We start from the raw sequence: 13,308 nt of genomic DNA, 5'->3' as shown, positions 1-13,308 counted from the left end.
GGAGAGCTAGTATTGCAAGTTCATCCTTGGCTGCATACTGAGTTCAACTTTTGCACGGGTGTGTGAGATCCTATCTCAAAAAGCAAAAAAAGAAAAAGGGAGGGAGGAATGAATTGAGTAAGAGGTCTGTCTGTCTGTTTCACTATGCAGACAAGGAGATAACAATTCAGTTTTATAAAATAACATAAGTAAATTGCTTTATGTATAATTAAACAAAGTTTGGCACTTTATATAAGTTGCATGTAATTGATCTGAGTTTATATGTGCTTCCATATCTTTTATTGTGTGGTTTTCTGCATTAATGTAATTGTGACACTTCAGAAAATTTCAAGTGCATGGGGATAGAGTAGTTTTAACTCTTTTAAAATTTTATTTCAAAAGAGAGAGTTTTTAGTCTGTCCAAAGTTACATGTTTACTGAGGATCAATTTTATTTCTCTCCAGAGTTATTGAACTGACAGGGGATGTGACCCCAGACATGAAATCCATTGCTCAGGCTGACCTTATTGTCACAACACCAGAAAAGTGGGATGGAGTCAGTCGAAGCTGGCAGAATAGGAACTACGTTCAACAAGTTACTATTCTCATCATAGATGAGATCCATCTGCTTGGTAGGTACCACTCAAGTAAAAATAGAATGTTATGAAACTTGACATTCTCTTCTGTTATTATAATTTCATTGACAAATATTTGTAAATAATTGTATATATTCTTGACATATAATGTGATGTTTTTTTTATATGCAATGTGTAATGATTAAATGATGTTAAGATACTTGTCACCAGTAGCTCATTAGGTCTCTTGGACTTATTCCTTCTAAGTACCTTTCCAACATCTCAGGTTTCCCATCCTCTACCAAACCACTCCCATCCCCTGGCAAACTCTATTTTTTCTCTTTATTTCCTTGAGTTTTATTTTTTTATTCCACATAGATCATGCAATTTTGTCTCTCAGTCCATGCCTCATTTCTCTTGGCATAACGTCTTCTGATTCATCTATGATGTAAATGACAGGATTTCATTCTTTGTTATTGTTTTATAATATTTCATTGTGCATTTACTTTACTCATCTGTAAGTGAACAATTAGTCATGATTTGGCTATTGTGGATAATAATATAATGGACACCAAAGTATATATAACTCTTTGACATACTGATTTCAATTCCTCTGAATATCTACACAAAAGTGAGATTACTTATTCATACAGTAGTTTTCTCCCCCTGCTTTTTAAAGAAATCTTTGTATTCTGACTTTGTGCCTGCAACAGCTAGCATGGATTTATTAAATGATTAATGTTCATTATTCTTTATTCTTAGGGGAGGAGAGAGGTCCAGTTCTAGAGGTCATTGTATCTCGAACAAACTTTATTTCATCACACACAGAGAAGCCTGTTAGAATAGTTGGACTGTCCACTGCATTAGCTAATGCCAGAGACCTTGCTGACTGGCTCAACATTAAGCAGGTATGAGGAAGAGTGACAGATTAGTTATTCAGCAACAATTTTTTTATGCTTAACTTTATAAAGTTGTGATGCATCCTTCAGTATAAAAATTGTAACTGGTTTCTTTTTCATGTTTACCAGATGGGTTTGTTCAACTTCCGACCATCAGTTCGCCCAGTTCCTCTGGAAGTCCACATTCAAGGTTTCCCAGGTCAACATTACTGCCCACGCATGGCTAGTATGAATAAGCCTGCATTTCAGGGTAAGCATCAGATTCTTGGAATAAAGTAATAAGCATTCTCTGTAGATAGTAGCTATTAAATACATTCAAAATCGTTTGAGTTTCTGTGAACAAAGCTATCTATATCACCCACTGAGAAACATAAATAATTATTGAATTGTGTATGGAAAATGAGAGGTATTTCTTTTTATTTATTTAAATTTTTTTTTTCATTTTACATACCAACCACTGTTCCCCCTCCCTCCCCTTCTTGCATTCCCTTCCTACATCTGCTCCCATCCCATCCCCCATTCACTCCTTATAAAGGGTAAAACCTCTCTTGTGTAGTCAGCACAGGCTTACATACCAAGTTGGTGCAGGACTGAGCCCCTCCCCACTGCATCAAGGTTGAATAAGGCATCCCACCATAGGGAATGAGCTCTAAAAAGCCAGATCATGGGGCCCCACAAACAGATCAAGCCACACATCTGTGACACACATTCAGAGGGCCTAGTTTGGTGCCATGCAGGCTCCCCAGCTGTCAGTCCTGAGTCCATGAGCTCCCACTAGCTCAGGTCAGCTATCTCTGGTTTTTCCCATCATGAGCTTGACCCCCCTACCTTGCTCCCATAGTCCCTCGTCCCTCTCTTCTCAAAATGACTTTACAACAGAATAAGATAATATTTTAGGAAGTAGATGATTCTTAGTATTGCACACCCAAGGTGTTGTATGTTAAGTAATAGCTTAAACAAATGATAAAGAGCAATAATTTTCAAAAATTGTCATCTTCACATTTAACAGAAAATATAGAGTGTGTGGATAATTCATTAGCTAGAGTGTCAGTTCCATAGTTAAGATTGCCTATGCCTTTTCTGAAGACCAGGCCTCAATTCCCAGCACCTCATAGCAGATTACAACTCTAGTTCCAGGCCATCCTGTAGACAAATTTCTAAACAGTCTTATTAAATAAAAAACACAGAGCCAGATATAGGGGTGAAAACCTGAGAGATCAGGGAAATAGGGAAAGTCACATCTAACCTCACCTCACCAATTCTGCAGCTTCCAAAAATGAGCTACTTCCTGTCTACCCATGCCTATATGCCTTGCTGTTCTGCCATCTGATTTGCTCTCTCTGTCCAGTTACATCACTTCCTCTTCTTGCCCATCTCTGTCACTTCCTGTCTGTCTGTACAGACCTCCATGGTTAACTAGTGTTAGAATTTAAGGCATGTGCCACCACACCTGGGTCTGTTCCCAGTGTGGCCTTGAACTCACAGAGATCCAGACAGATCCTTACCAGCCAAATGATAGCATTAAAGGTATGTGCTACCATTGCCTGACTTCTATATAGAGGCTGGCTTTTTCCTCTGATCTCTAGGCAAGCTTTATTTATTAGAGCACAAATAAAATATCACCACACCATCCAATGCCTCTTGCCTCTGCAAGTACCTGGCATGCACATGATGTGCACACATTCAAACAAACATGTAGACAAATACTCATAAACATATAATAAAAATAAATAAATCTTAATTTAAAACAATCTGGACAATTCATTACTTTTAAAAATTCTGTTGGTTTCATGTTTTGTTTTTCATTTTTCCCTTTTTAACAAATTAAGCAAATAGGAGAAGCATCGGTATATACCCCAGTTTTATTGAAACATGTTTTATTTAGACTACAGAAGGAATATTTATTGTATCAATTAAAAGTAACCTCCAAAATAAATTCTCTCCTGTGCACTGCTGTTGATTGTTAGGTGACGACTTTTTAGCTGCTGTAATTAGCCTATGACAGAAGCACAGTATTGATTGTGGGCTGGAGACCCATCTTGGCAGTTCAGATTATTTACACCTCCACAGAAGCATTGTACAAAATCACTAATGAACAATAAATCTGCCATGAGCTGCTCAGCCACACCTGTTCTTGCAGCAGTAAAACACATTAAAGGTTGAGGTTTAGAAAAGAAACAGATCATTCATGATTGTCTATATAAATGATACCAGTATTTCAGGAGTATGTGTTTTAAACATTGTATTTCTAAGGTGATTTGTAACAGATTTATCATTTATATTTTTAGGATTCTAATAAATTCTGAATGATGAAAATAAATAAGGATAAATGGGTTTATTTTTCATGGATCTATTACAGAAATTCCTTATATCTGTGTAGAGAATGGCTGCATGCCATTACAGAAAAGGAAGCATTTGCATTGTGTAAATTGTAAGTCAACAGCAAAGACCTGAAGTACTTGCTGTTAGATATGGAATCAGTTCAATCCTATCCTTATGAATTATGTCAGACCTATAGTGATTCCTAGACTTCTTCGAGTTTGGAAATAGGATTTGTGCTAGCCTAACTTGTGTTGTTGGTATATAGTCAAAACTGATTTCTTGGCCTATAAAAAGAGGTTTTGCAGCTCACGGTTTAAAAAAGAAATCAAAACAAGAGGAACTTTTTCTTATAAAATGTTTAAATATTTTGGTTTTAATTCTTTAGCATATAAGATGTTAGACCTCATTGTAACATTTTTAAATAAAGTGAGTTTTAGTGATTTTTTCTCCTCCACCTTCAACTCCCTCTCTGTTTTGAAAGAGCTACTTAAGTAAAAAAATCTTGTGCCATTTTGCCACTGTCTTTTTTTTTTAATTTTATTTTATAATTTAATTTAATTTTACATATCAGCCACGGATTCCCTTGTCCTCCCCCTCCCCTCCTTCGCCCCAGCCCACCCTCAATTCCCATCTCCTCCAGGGCAAAGACTCCCCTGGGGATTGAGTTCAACCTGGTAGATTCAGTTCAGGCAGGTCCAGTCCCCTCCTCCCAGACTGAGCTAAGTGTCCCTGCATAAACCCCAGGTTCCAAACAGCCAGCTCTTGCACTGAGGACAGGTCCTGGTCCCACTGCCTGGATGCCTTCCAAACAGTTCAAGCTAATCAACTGTCTCACTTATAAACAAACCTCATTTCCAGATAATCCAAATGGTGTATGTACCACATTAAGTATTTCTTTAAAAATTAATTATTCCTTCTTATTGTTCTTACCCAGGCTTCAAAGTGCCGGTTTCTTCTGTGTGCCAAGAGGCTGTACCATTCTCAGGTACACATGAGGCACTTAATCTCAACAGTAGTCTGCTGTGCTCTCCTCTCTTGAAGCCTCACACATGTATTTCAAAGTCAGAAAAAAACTTTCTTCTCATTTATCAGTTATTTATTGTTGCACATTTTATTTATCTACATTTTTTATCTACTGATAACAGAAAAATAGGAGTGTGTGTGTGGTGGTGGTGGTGGTGTTATTATTGTTTCTTGGGCATTTTCATAACTCTGAAGTGCTTGCTTAGATTCCGTAGATCTCAGGACTGCTTACCTCTAATATCACTTAGACAAGCAGCAGTGTCTGGGAAACAAACTGAACTCAGTGTTAAGACTCTGTCCCACTAGTGGAAACCCATGAACTGTGGACTGGTGGCTGTGGAGCCCCCATGGGACTGGACTAGGCCCTCTGGACATGGAAGACAGTTGTTTGGCTTGACCTGTTTGGGAGGGCACCCAGGCAGGGGGATCAGGATCTGTCCCTGGTGCATGGGCAGGCTTCTGGGAATCCGGTGCCTGTGGTGTGACACCTTGCACAGCCTTGGTGCAGTGGGAAGGGGCTTGGACCTGCCTAGGCTCAGTGTGCTGGGCTATGCTGACTCCCCATGGGAGACCTCGATTTGGGAGATGTGGGGATGCGGAGTGGCTTGGGAAAGAGGGCTGGGGGGTGGGAGGAAGGAGGAGGGGCATTCTGTGGATAGCATGAGAAGTGAGTAGAAAATTTCTTAATAAAGGAAAAAAAAAAGACTCAGTGTCCATGTATAGCTTAGTGGAGAATCTTGGCATTGTAGTGCCTCTTTCCTTGGCATGACTTTAGGAATGATAAATAAAGTTTCCCATGCTAGGCAGTGTTCTGTAGAACTGTGGCCAGCATCTTCCCGTTTCCTGTTCCCTTCCCAGTGTCTTGTCAGACCCCTCTACTACCTGAAATAATACTAAATTCCATAGCCAAATGAAGAATTTCCGTGAACTACATTGGTTTTCATGTCCATCCATTAAGTGGCTTAATATTTCATTTCCACAACTTTCCGCAGCAATTAGAAGTCATTCTCCAGCCAAACCTGTTTTGATATTTGTCTCATCAAGACGTCAAACTCGACTTACTGCTTTAGAGTTGATAGCTTTTCTGGCTACTGAAGAAGACCCAAAACAGTGGTTGAATATGGATGAGCAAGAGGTAAGTGAGTTGCTTTTTCAAATTCATACTGTACTGTGATAGAAGTTATATACTTAATTATATTTAGTTTAATTCTATAATAATTAAGAGGAAAGAAGGAGTACATTATTGTGCTACCTTAACACAACATTATTAATATTTATATGCATTTCCTCTGGTATTCCCAGTAAAACATTTACTTTACATATCTATGGTCATCCCATTTATTTAACAGTATCATGATTAATATTTTATATTCAACTATATTTTCAAAAGTTTTTAGTATTTCTTGCCCTTCATAACTTCCAATCAATTTTGTTAGATTAACTTTAGAAAATTGTATGACATGATCAATATTTAAAACTTAGTAAATACTAATCAGTAAGCTTTAAAACTACCTTTACATATTTAATTAATTACAGTTTGTCCCTGTACAGGTTTATTTCACTATGTAGCTATAACATAGGTTTTTTTTTTTCATATAATTAAATAATCAAGTTTCTTTATTGTAGTTTATTTCTTTAGAAATATTTCCTCAGAGAACACAGTTGCTTCTTTTCTTATGGTGATAATTGATTTCTCAAACAACTGTACTGATTGAAGTAGTCAATCTTGATGTAGGAGAGGCAAGGCTTACTCATTTATTGTAATTTATTACCACTGAATGAAAGGTTATCCTTATGTTTTAATCTACACCTTGATTTTTTGTAGATGGACATGTTTTCATATATTTATTCAGTAGTTTCCTTTTTCTTTTTTTTTGTCTCTTCATTTTTTATAGTCTTTTATCTTTTTCAGTATATCTTAAAGATTTGTTGAGCCTTACAGTTAGTTGGAAATATCTATATGAAACTTTATATTATATAACTTTTCCTACATGTGTGTATGTTAGTATGTATATATACTAACCTACTTCTTAATTATTTTTGCTTGTCTTTTATCCTTTACAAATTGAAAATTTTGCCTTTTAGATTATATTATATAGTCTGTGTAATATGGTCCTTATTGTCCCTTCTGCTGTTTATAGGTATTCCTTCTCAGTTCCATGAATTTAAATCATAGTGACTTCCCTTTTTAACGCTTTTCCAGTTAATATTTTCTGAGACAGAGTTATGATTAAGATCAAAGAAATAGGTTACCTAATTGTTGTATCATCTTCCCTTCCCTCTTCATTTCCTCTTTTTTTGTGGTCATAGCCTGAAGAAGTGTTTCAAACCCATCAATCCAGTCTAAACAAATTGCACATTTTTCCTTTCCTTTTCTCATGGCTGTTTAGAGTTCAGGTCTGTTGGATACACTGTATATGCTATCATAAGCAGGTAGTGCAAAGTGTTTTAAGTTCCACGGATGATTTTTCTGTACTAGTAAGCATTTATCTTTAAGATTTCATCATTACTTTCTTAAGGTTGTTTATATACACACACACACACACACACACACACACACACACACACACACACACCATATATATATTATGCAATATAATTTAAGGTCAAAATAAATTTTTCTGTGTTATTTAATTTCTATGTCTAAGGAAAGTAGATATTACTTGAAAAGTATCATATGAAGCAATGTGACTAAGACTCAGCAAGATTAAAAAAATGCATGTTCTCCCTCATACAGGATCCTAGTTTATCCTGTTTATACATATACATTATATGGGAGGAGACTGTGAATGTAGGGATAGGCTTTATAGCGAAAGGAGATCTCAAGAGGGAACAAAAGAGCTGTTGAGGAAGGGGATGGGGTAGGGCGATAGGACACATGAGACATGATAGTAGGTGTGTGTTAGAAAGGTGTAGGAGGAAGCGAGAACCAACAGATTGGGTTTGAAGATGCCATAAGGAAATCTAATAATGCTTATGTTCATTTTTAAGAAATGCTTTAAAAAATAACCTGTTGTGCCTACAATAATATCACAATTTAGGAGGCAAATGCTGAAAAATAGATAAATTAACTCTTGATGGTTTAGTGTATGGGCAGCATCTATCTCATCTTAATTTTATTTTTCTTTTGTTTTATCCCTAAAAGTGTTCCAACTTCAAACATTTCTTTGAAGTCAGGATATAAAGTACATACCTACTGAACACTATTTAGGTTGTGTGCTCAAAGTGCATTGCATTTAGCTCATATGTGACTCGTATTAGTTTAAAATGTGAACATCATGTATTCATCCTTGCTAGAGTGCACTTCTTTTATTTATTTATTCTAATTATGATATCTGTGAAAGTGTGTATAGCTCAGCTATTGTGGATAATTGTGTTGTAGTGTTGTTCTACTTAGCACAAAAATTTATCACCATTGATAAGTAGAATCCATAGCATTTGCTTGCGTGGTTTTTTTTTCCTGGTAAAATTATAACAACTGGAAATTTTATCATTTCCACATGTTTTGTCTCATCCAGTCTGTTTCAATACAGGAAGAATTTGCTCATCACTTACTCTTTTTTTTTTTTTTTTTTTTTTTTTTTTTCCTTTTCAATTTTCAAGACAGAGTTTCTCTGTGTAACAGCTCTGGCTGTCTTGAAACTCACTCTGTAGACCAGGCTGGCCTCAAACTCACAGATACACACCTGCCTCTGCCCCCCCAAATGCTGGAATTAAAGGCATGCATCACCATCACTTACTCTTAAAAATAAAAAATGAAACAAACACATTTTAAATGAAGTTTTCATTGAGTTTTCATTGAGTTTACTGTGTGAGTTCATTTGAGTATATCTAAACCTACATAAGTAGGTGTTTCTGTTATGGAACCCCCAGATAATTAAATTAAATTAAATGCTTTAATTAGAGTTTATATTGCTGTGATGAATTATCATAACCAAAAGCAGCTTGGGAAGTTAAGGGTTTATTTTATCTTATAGTTAAAGCCACACTCCATCACTGAGGGAAGTCAGAGTAGGAACTCCAGGCAGCAACCTGGAGGCCGGAACTGAACCAGAAGCCAGGAGGAATGCTCTCTGCCGGCCTGCTCCTGGGGCTTACTCGAGCCTGCTTTCTTATACAGCTCAGGACCACCAGCCCCAGGCCTGAACCACCTGCCGTGGGCTACACCTGCTGGCATCAGTCATTATTCAAGAAAATGCACTGTACACTTCCCTCCAGATAATCTAGTGGAGACATTTCTCTGTAGAGCTTCCTCTTCACAGACATACTCTAGCTGTGTCAAGTTGACATAAAACCAAACAGCACCATACTTTCTAGATTTTTAATGTTTGTAGAGGATACATTCTGGGAAGACTTTCTGGGGTGAAATGTTAATGGCTTATATCATTAGTGCTCTTTGTGCAGTATTAAGTGTCTTTTGACCAGACATTTGAAGAAGGCTGGATAAGCATAGTAGTTATCTTGGCAGCTGAGTGGCACTCTGTTGCTGACACAGCAACCGCCAAATCATTCTGCAGCTGAAAAACTACTTTCTAGGTGTTTGGGGAAGAGGCAGTAGTGAAAGGAAAGGAAAAACATCAAGAGCATGGAGAGAACATGGGTAAGAAAGATATGAGTTAAATTTCTTAGCAGAGACAAAAAGAATGATTTATTATCTTGATCCAGTACTAACTCAAAGGAAAGAGTTAAGACGCAGAGACACAACTCCAGGTTTGTCCTTCCTATGAAATCATGCTGCAACTAGAAACCCCAAAGAAGCATCCTTTGGATTTGCAGGATGAAGCCTTTTATAGCAGTTTCAAGAGTTTCTGGGAATAAGCTGCTCAGTCACTTGGATTCTTACTGAGAGCATCCACTTCTACTAGCCTCAAACTTTCACTGAGTCTTTGCACTGTGCTCTCAGACTTCATGACAAAAAGAAAAATTTGATTGCCTGAATTTTAATCTGTGACATACATCAGGAAAAGAACATATATTTTTGGCTTATGTTATAGGAGGTATTCCTGACTGTCCATGAGTAATTCAGGTTCACTATATAGTTCCTTTACTGCCCAAATTTATTTATTTGGTATTTTTCCCAAGACCTACATTAAAAAAAAAAAAAAAAAAGGCTTGCAAACAGTGTAACTTTTCATCAAATAATCAAAACATCCTTATCTATGTGTCCCCTAGAGGGACAACTCAACTAGAACTTCCATCGTGGGCAGCAGTTAACATGGAGGCCTACATTTCTGTTTGTTTCGCTGAGCTGAGTTAGAACTCAGGGTTTTGTCCGTGCACTCTCCCCGAAGGCATACCCCTCCCTGCCCACACAGTTCTACTGTCCTTCTCAGTATTCTTTACTGTATTCGCTCCTTTGCTACCACAAAGTATCTGGCAAAAACAACTTGAAAAAAGGAAGGGTTTGTTTTCATTCACAGTTTGAGAATTTAGTCCATCATGGCAGGGAAGGCATGGCCACAGGATTTGAGATGGCTGGTCACATGAGTCTGCAGTTAGGAAACATAACCATGAAATGGTTGCATGTTCCTTTTATCCAGTCCAGGGCCCCAGTCTATGGAATTGTGCCACACGTTTGGTTGACTCCTACTTATTCAGTTAAACCCTTCTGGAAATGCCCTCATAGACACATACAGAGATATATTTCTGGCAATTCTAAATCCAGTCAAGTTGATAATGAAAATTAACCATTAGTCAGTAGACTAAACTATAAAAGTCACAGCTCATTCAATAGTAGAGAATAGTAAAAAGGGATAGAAATGAAATTGTTTAAAATCTATTGGTACATATGTGAGGCAGCAGCTAAGCAAGGGTAGGGGACAAATTGTTTCTATTTGCCACTCTTGAAGGCCAAAAATACTTATATTATTTATTTGCTTTACCATATGTCACCTGGACATGTTTTTCAACAAGCTGATAAGCTAATCTAGAGTGCCCAAAATGCATGTCCATAAGAGACTGACAGCTAAATTTTTATATATGCTTAATTCATAAAGTTATAAAGTCTTTGATTATTTTTTTAAATAGATACAGAGAAAGTTTATGTCTACCTAAACTTTTCCCACCTTTGTTACATAACAGCCTAATTTCATCAAAATCAGGAGGCCAAATGATAGTTTAACCACATTTAGTTTTTTCATCAAGTAGAACAAAAACATCAAATACTCTGTGTAGATATTTCAGTTATTATTATTCTAAGCAAATTATTAATCTCATAGGTATTACCTCTTAAAACTAGCAAAGTCACAGGGAATAGAATAAAAATATTATGATGCTTATTAGCTGAGATTTCAAGGAGTATACACTACCATGGCCACTTGGCTCTTGGAACATGGTTCCAGCAGCATACGAAGAGAACATTACTTTTCAGTAGTGCACAGCATACTTCATCCTCCAGAGTCACACGTAACCTTTCTAAGATACTATCAGCTGCCACACTTGCATTCTAGCAATGAAGGAGATAAAGACCAGTGACATTTACTCATTGTTTTATATTTTTATCTTGATAAAGTGAAAGTCAGCACCATTGTACAAGATATCATAATGATCTGCAGTTATGTCTTTATGATATGTCCAAAGCTGTGATAGGTTAATCAGGTAGTAAATGAGAAGTATATCCCAAGTTTATCTTCTTATGCAGAAGAATGATGTCCTCTTAGTAATAGGCAGGGTATAGATAAATCTCACAACCAAATAACTCTGGTTTCTGGTAAAGAACACTTCCTATGATGCTCATTACCCACTTAAAACTTACACCTTTCTTACCACCTGACATACAGTAGCACTCTTTCTAGGTCCTTACTATGTGGTAAATCCAATAACTATGGGACAAAAGAATACATCATCAACTTTATTTTTATTTTACTGTGTGCATTAGGGTAACTTCAAATATCCATTTATGATGAGCAACTTCAGTTTCAAGTCCCTGAGGTGTTTTATAAGCATAAAGTTTTCCTTTTCCCCACCCCATAATGCCCATTAAAGTTACAGTTCTATCAATTAGATAATATATAATATTCAAAATGAACTGAGAAATGTTATAAATGACTTAACAAATATTAGATATTATTATGAATAACTGTATGCCACCTAGAAAAAGTTACCAGACACATATAATTTGCCAAGATTGAACCATGAAGAAACAGAAAACCTAAGCAGGTCAGTGAGAAATAACTAGATAACTAGTAGTTGTAAGCTTACTGTCAAAGAAAAGCCCAGGACTAGATAGCTTCTTTTCTCAATTTTAGCAATCATTAAAAAAACTAATACCAATTCTCCTGACACTAAGAGGAAGAAAATCTATCAGCCAAGATTACAAGGTAAGTCTTACCCTTGTAGAAAACCAGATAGAAAGCTACATACATCATGAACATGGATGTAAAAATCATCAACTAAATACCAGCAGCACATTAAAGAATTTAGTTCAGTTGACTTCATCTAGGGAAACAATGACAGGTAAAGGTAGATCAGTTAGCAAAATACAGGACTTCATCAAAGTGAGGGCAAAGCCTGATCATCTCAGTACAGAGAGAATATATGAAAACGAAAATATGGGTATAGAAGAAACATGCCTCCTATTTGTAACTTATCTTGAGGCATTGTGAACAAACATTTCATCTCAGATAGGACACTGCCCACATACCGAATAAACAGTCCCATCCAGGTCTAGATTGAACCATTGAGTTTAATGGGATTAATTCCATGTATGTGTTTAAGGTATTGCATAAGGAAATTGTATCCCCCAAAATCCTACCCATGAATGCTGATGCCTCACAAAGGCTGCATCTTAGGAGCTCTGTACAGTTACAGACAGCTCTGCCCATAAGTCTCTCCTTCCCACTTGTGTGTACTTTTGGACAAGGCCTGGTCAATCACAGGACTCCTAAGACATACGTATTGTTTACTTCTGAGCTAGAACAGAATTTTTCAATTCTAGGGGAGCGGCTACAACACCTCAATATAATAAAGTACATAGATGATAACTGATCTACTAACATTGTATTGAATGAAGCTGAAAGACCTTTCTAACATCTGAAATAAGACATGGATGAGCACTTTCACCAAACAGTGCTAGAAGACCTGCCATAGCAGCCTAGTTGGTACTGCTTGCAAACAACATGGAGTGAAAATTTTAAAAATCCTACCAAAAGCTGTTAGAAATGATGAATGAATTCAGTAGAATATACAGAGTCAAAATGAATGCAGAAGCCAGTAGTGTTGCTTTATGCTAGTTTGAATTATTTGAAATAGAAATCAAGAAAGCTATCCCATTTATAATAGCTACAAAGAATAATAATAATAAAATGGCTAAGAGTAAATTCACCTAAAAAGTCAGAAAGACCTTTGCATTACAAATTATGAAACATTAATTCAAGAAATTTGAAGAGAATACAAAAATGTGGAAGGGCAACTTATGCTCACAAAATGAGAGCCAGTGTTGACAGAATATCCATTATGAATTGATCAGAAATGTCCTCCCATAGGCTTGTGTTTTGAACACTTGTTCTACAT

The 13,308-nt window shown here is 36.6% G+C and overlaps 1 protein-coding gene across 5 annotated transcripts in view; it reads left to right on the top strand.

The window, feature by feature from the left end:
* Positions 1-13,308, top strand: part of Ascc3 (activating signal cointegrator 1 complex subunit 3) — a 337,712-nt gene that overhangs the window by 200,994 nt on the left and 123,410 nt on the right. For all 5 annotated transcript variants that reach the window (XM_052751374.1, XM_052751375.1, XM_052751376.1 and 2 more), the window contains 4 exons: positions 444-610; positions 1,316-1,461; positions 1,582-1,702; positions 5,790-5,932. In XM_052751374.1, the coding sequence (XP_052607334.1) occupies positions 444-610; positions 1,316-1,461; positions 1,582-1,702; positions 5,790-5,932 (577 nt within the window). The remainder of the gene's footprint in view (positions 1-443; positions 611-1,315; positions 1,462-1,581; positions 1,703-5,789; positions 5,933-13,308) is intronic.

Source organism: Peromyscus californicus, unplaced genomic scaffold (genome assembly GCF_007827085.1).
Source record: "Peromyscus californicus insignis strain IS unplaced genomic scaffold, ASM782708v3 Scaffold_22__1_contigs__length_63687245, whole genome shotgun sequence".
Taxonomy (NCBI): Eukaryota; Metazoa; Chordata; class Mammalia; order Rodentia; family Cricetidae; genus Peromyscus; species Peromyscus californicus.
Note: the sequence above shows the minus strand (reverse complement) of the source record. Positions and strands in the feature narration are given on the sequence as shown.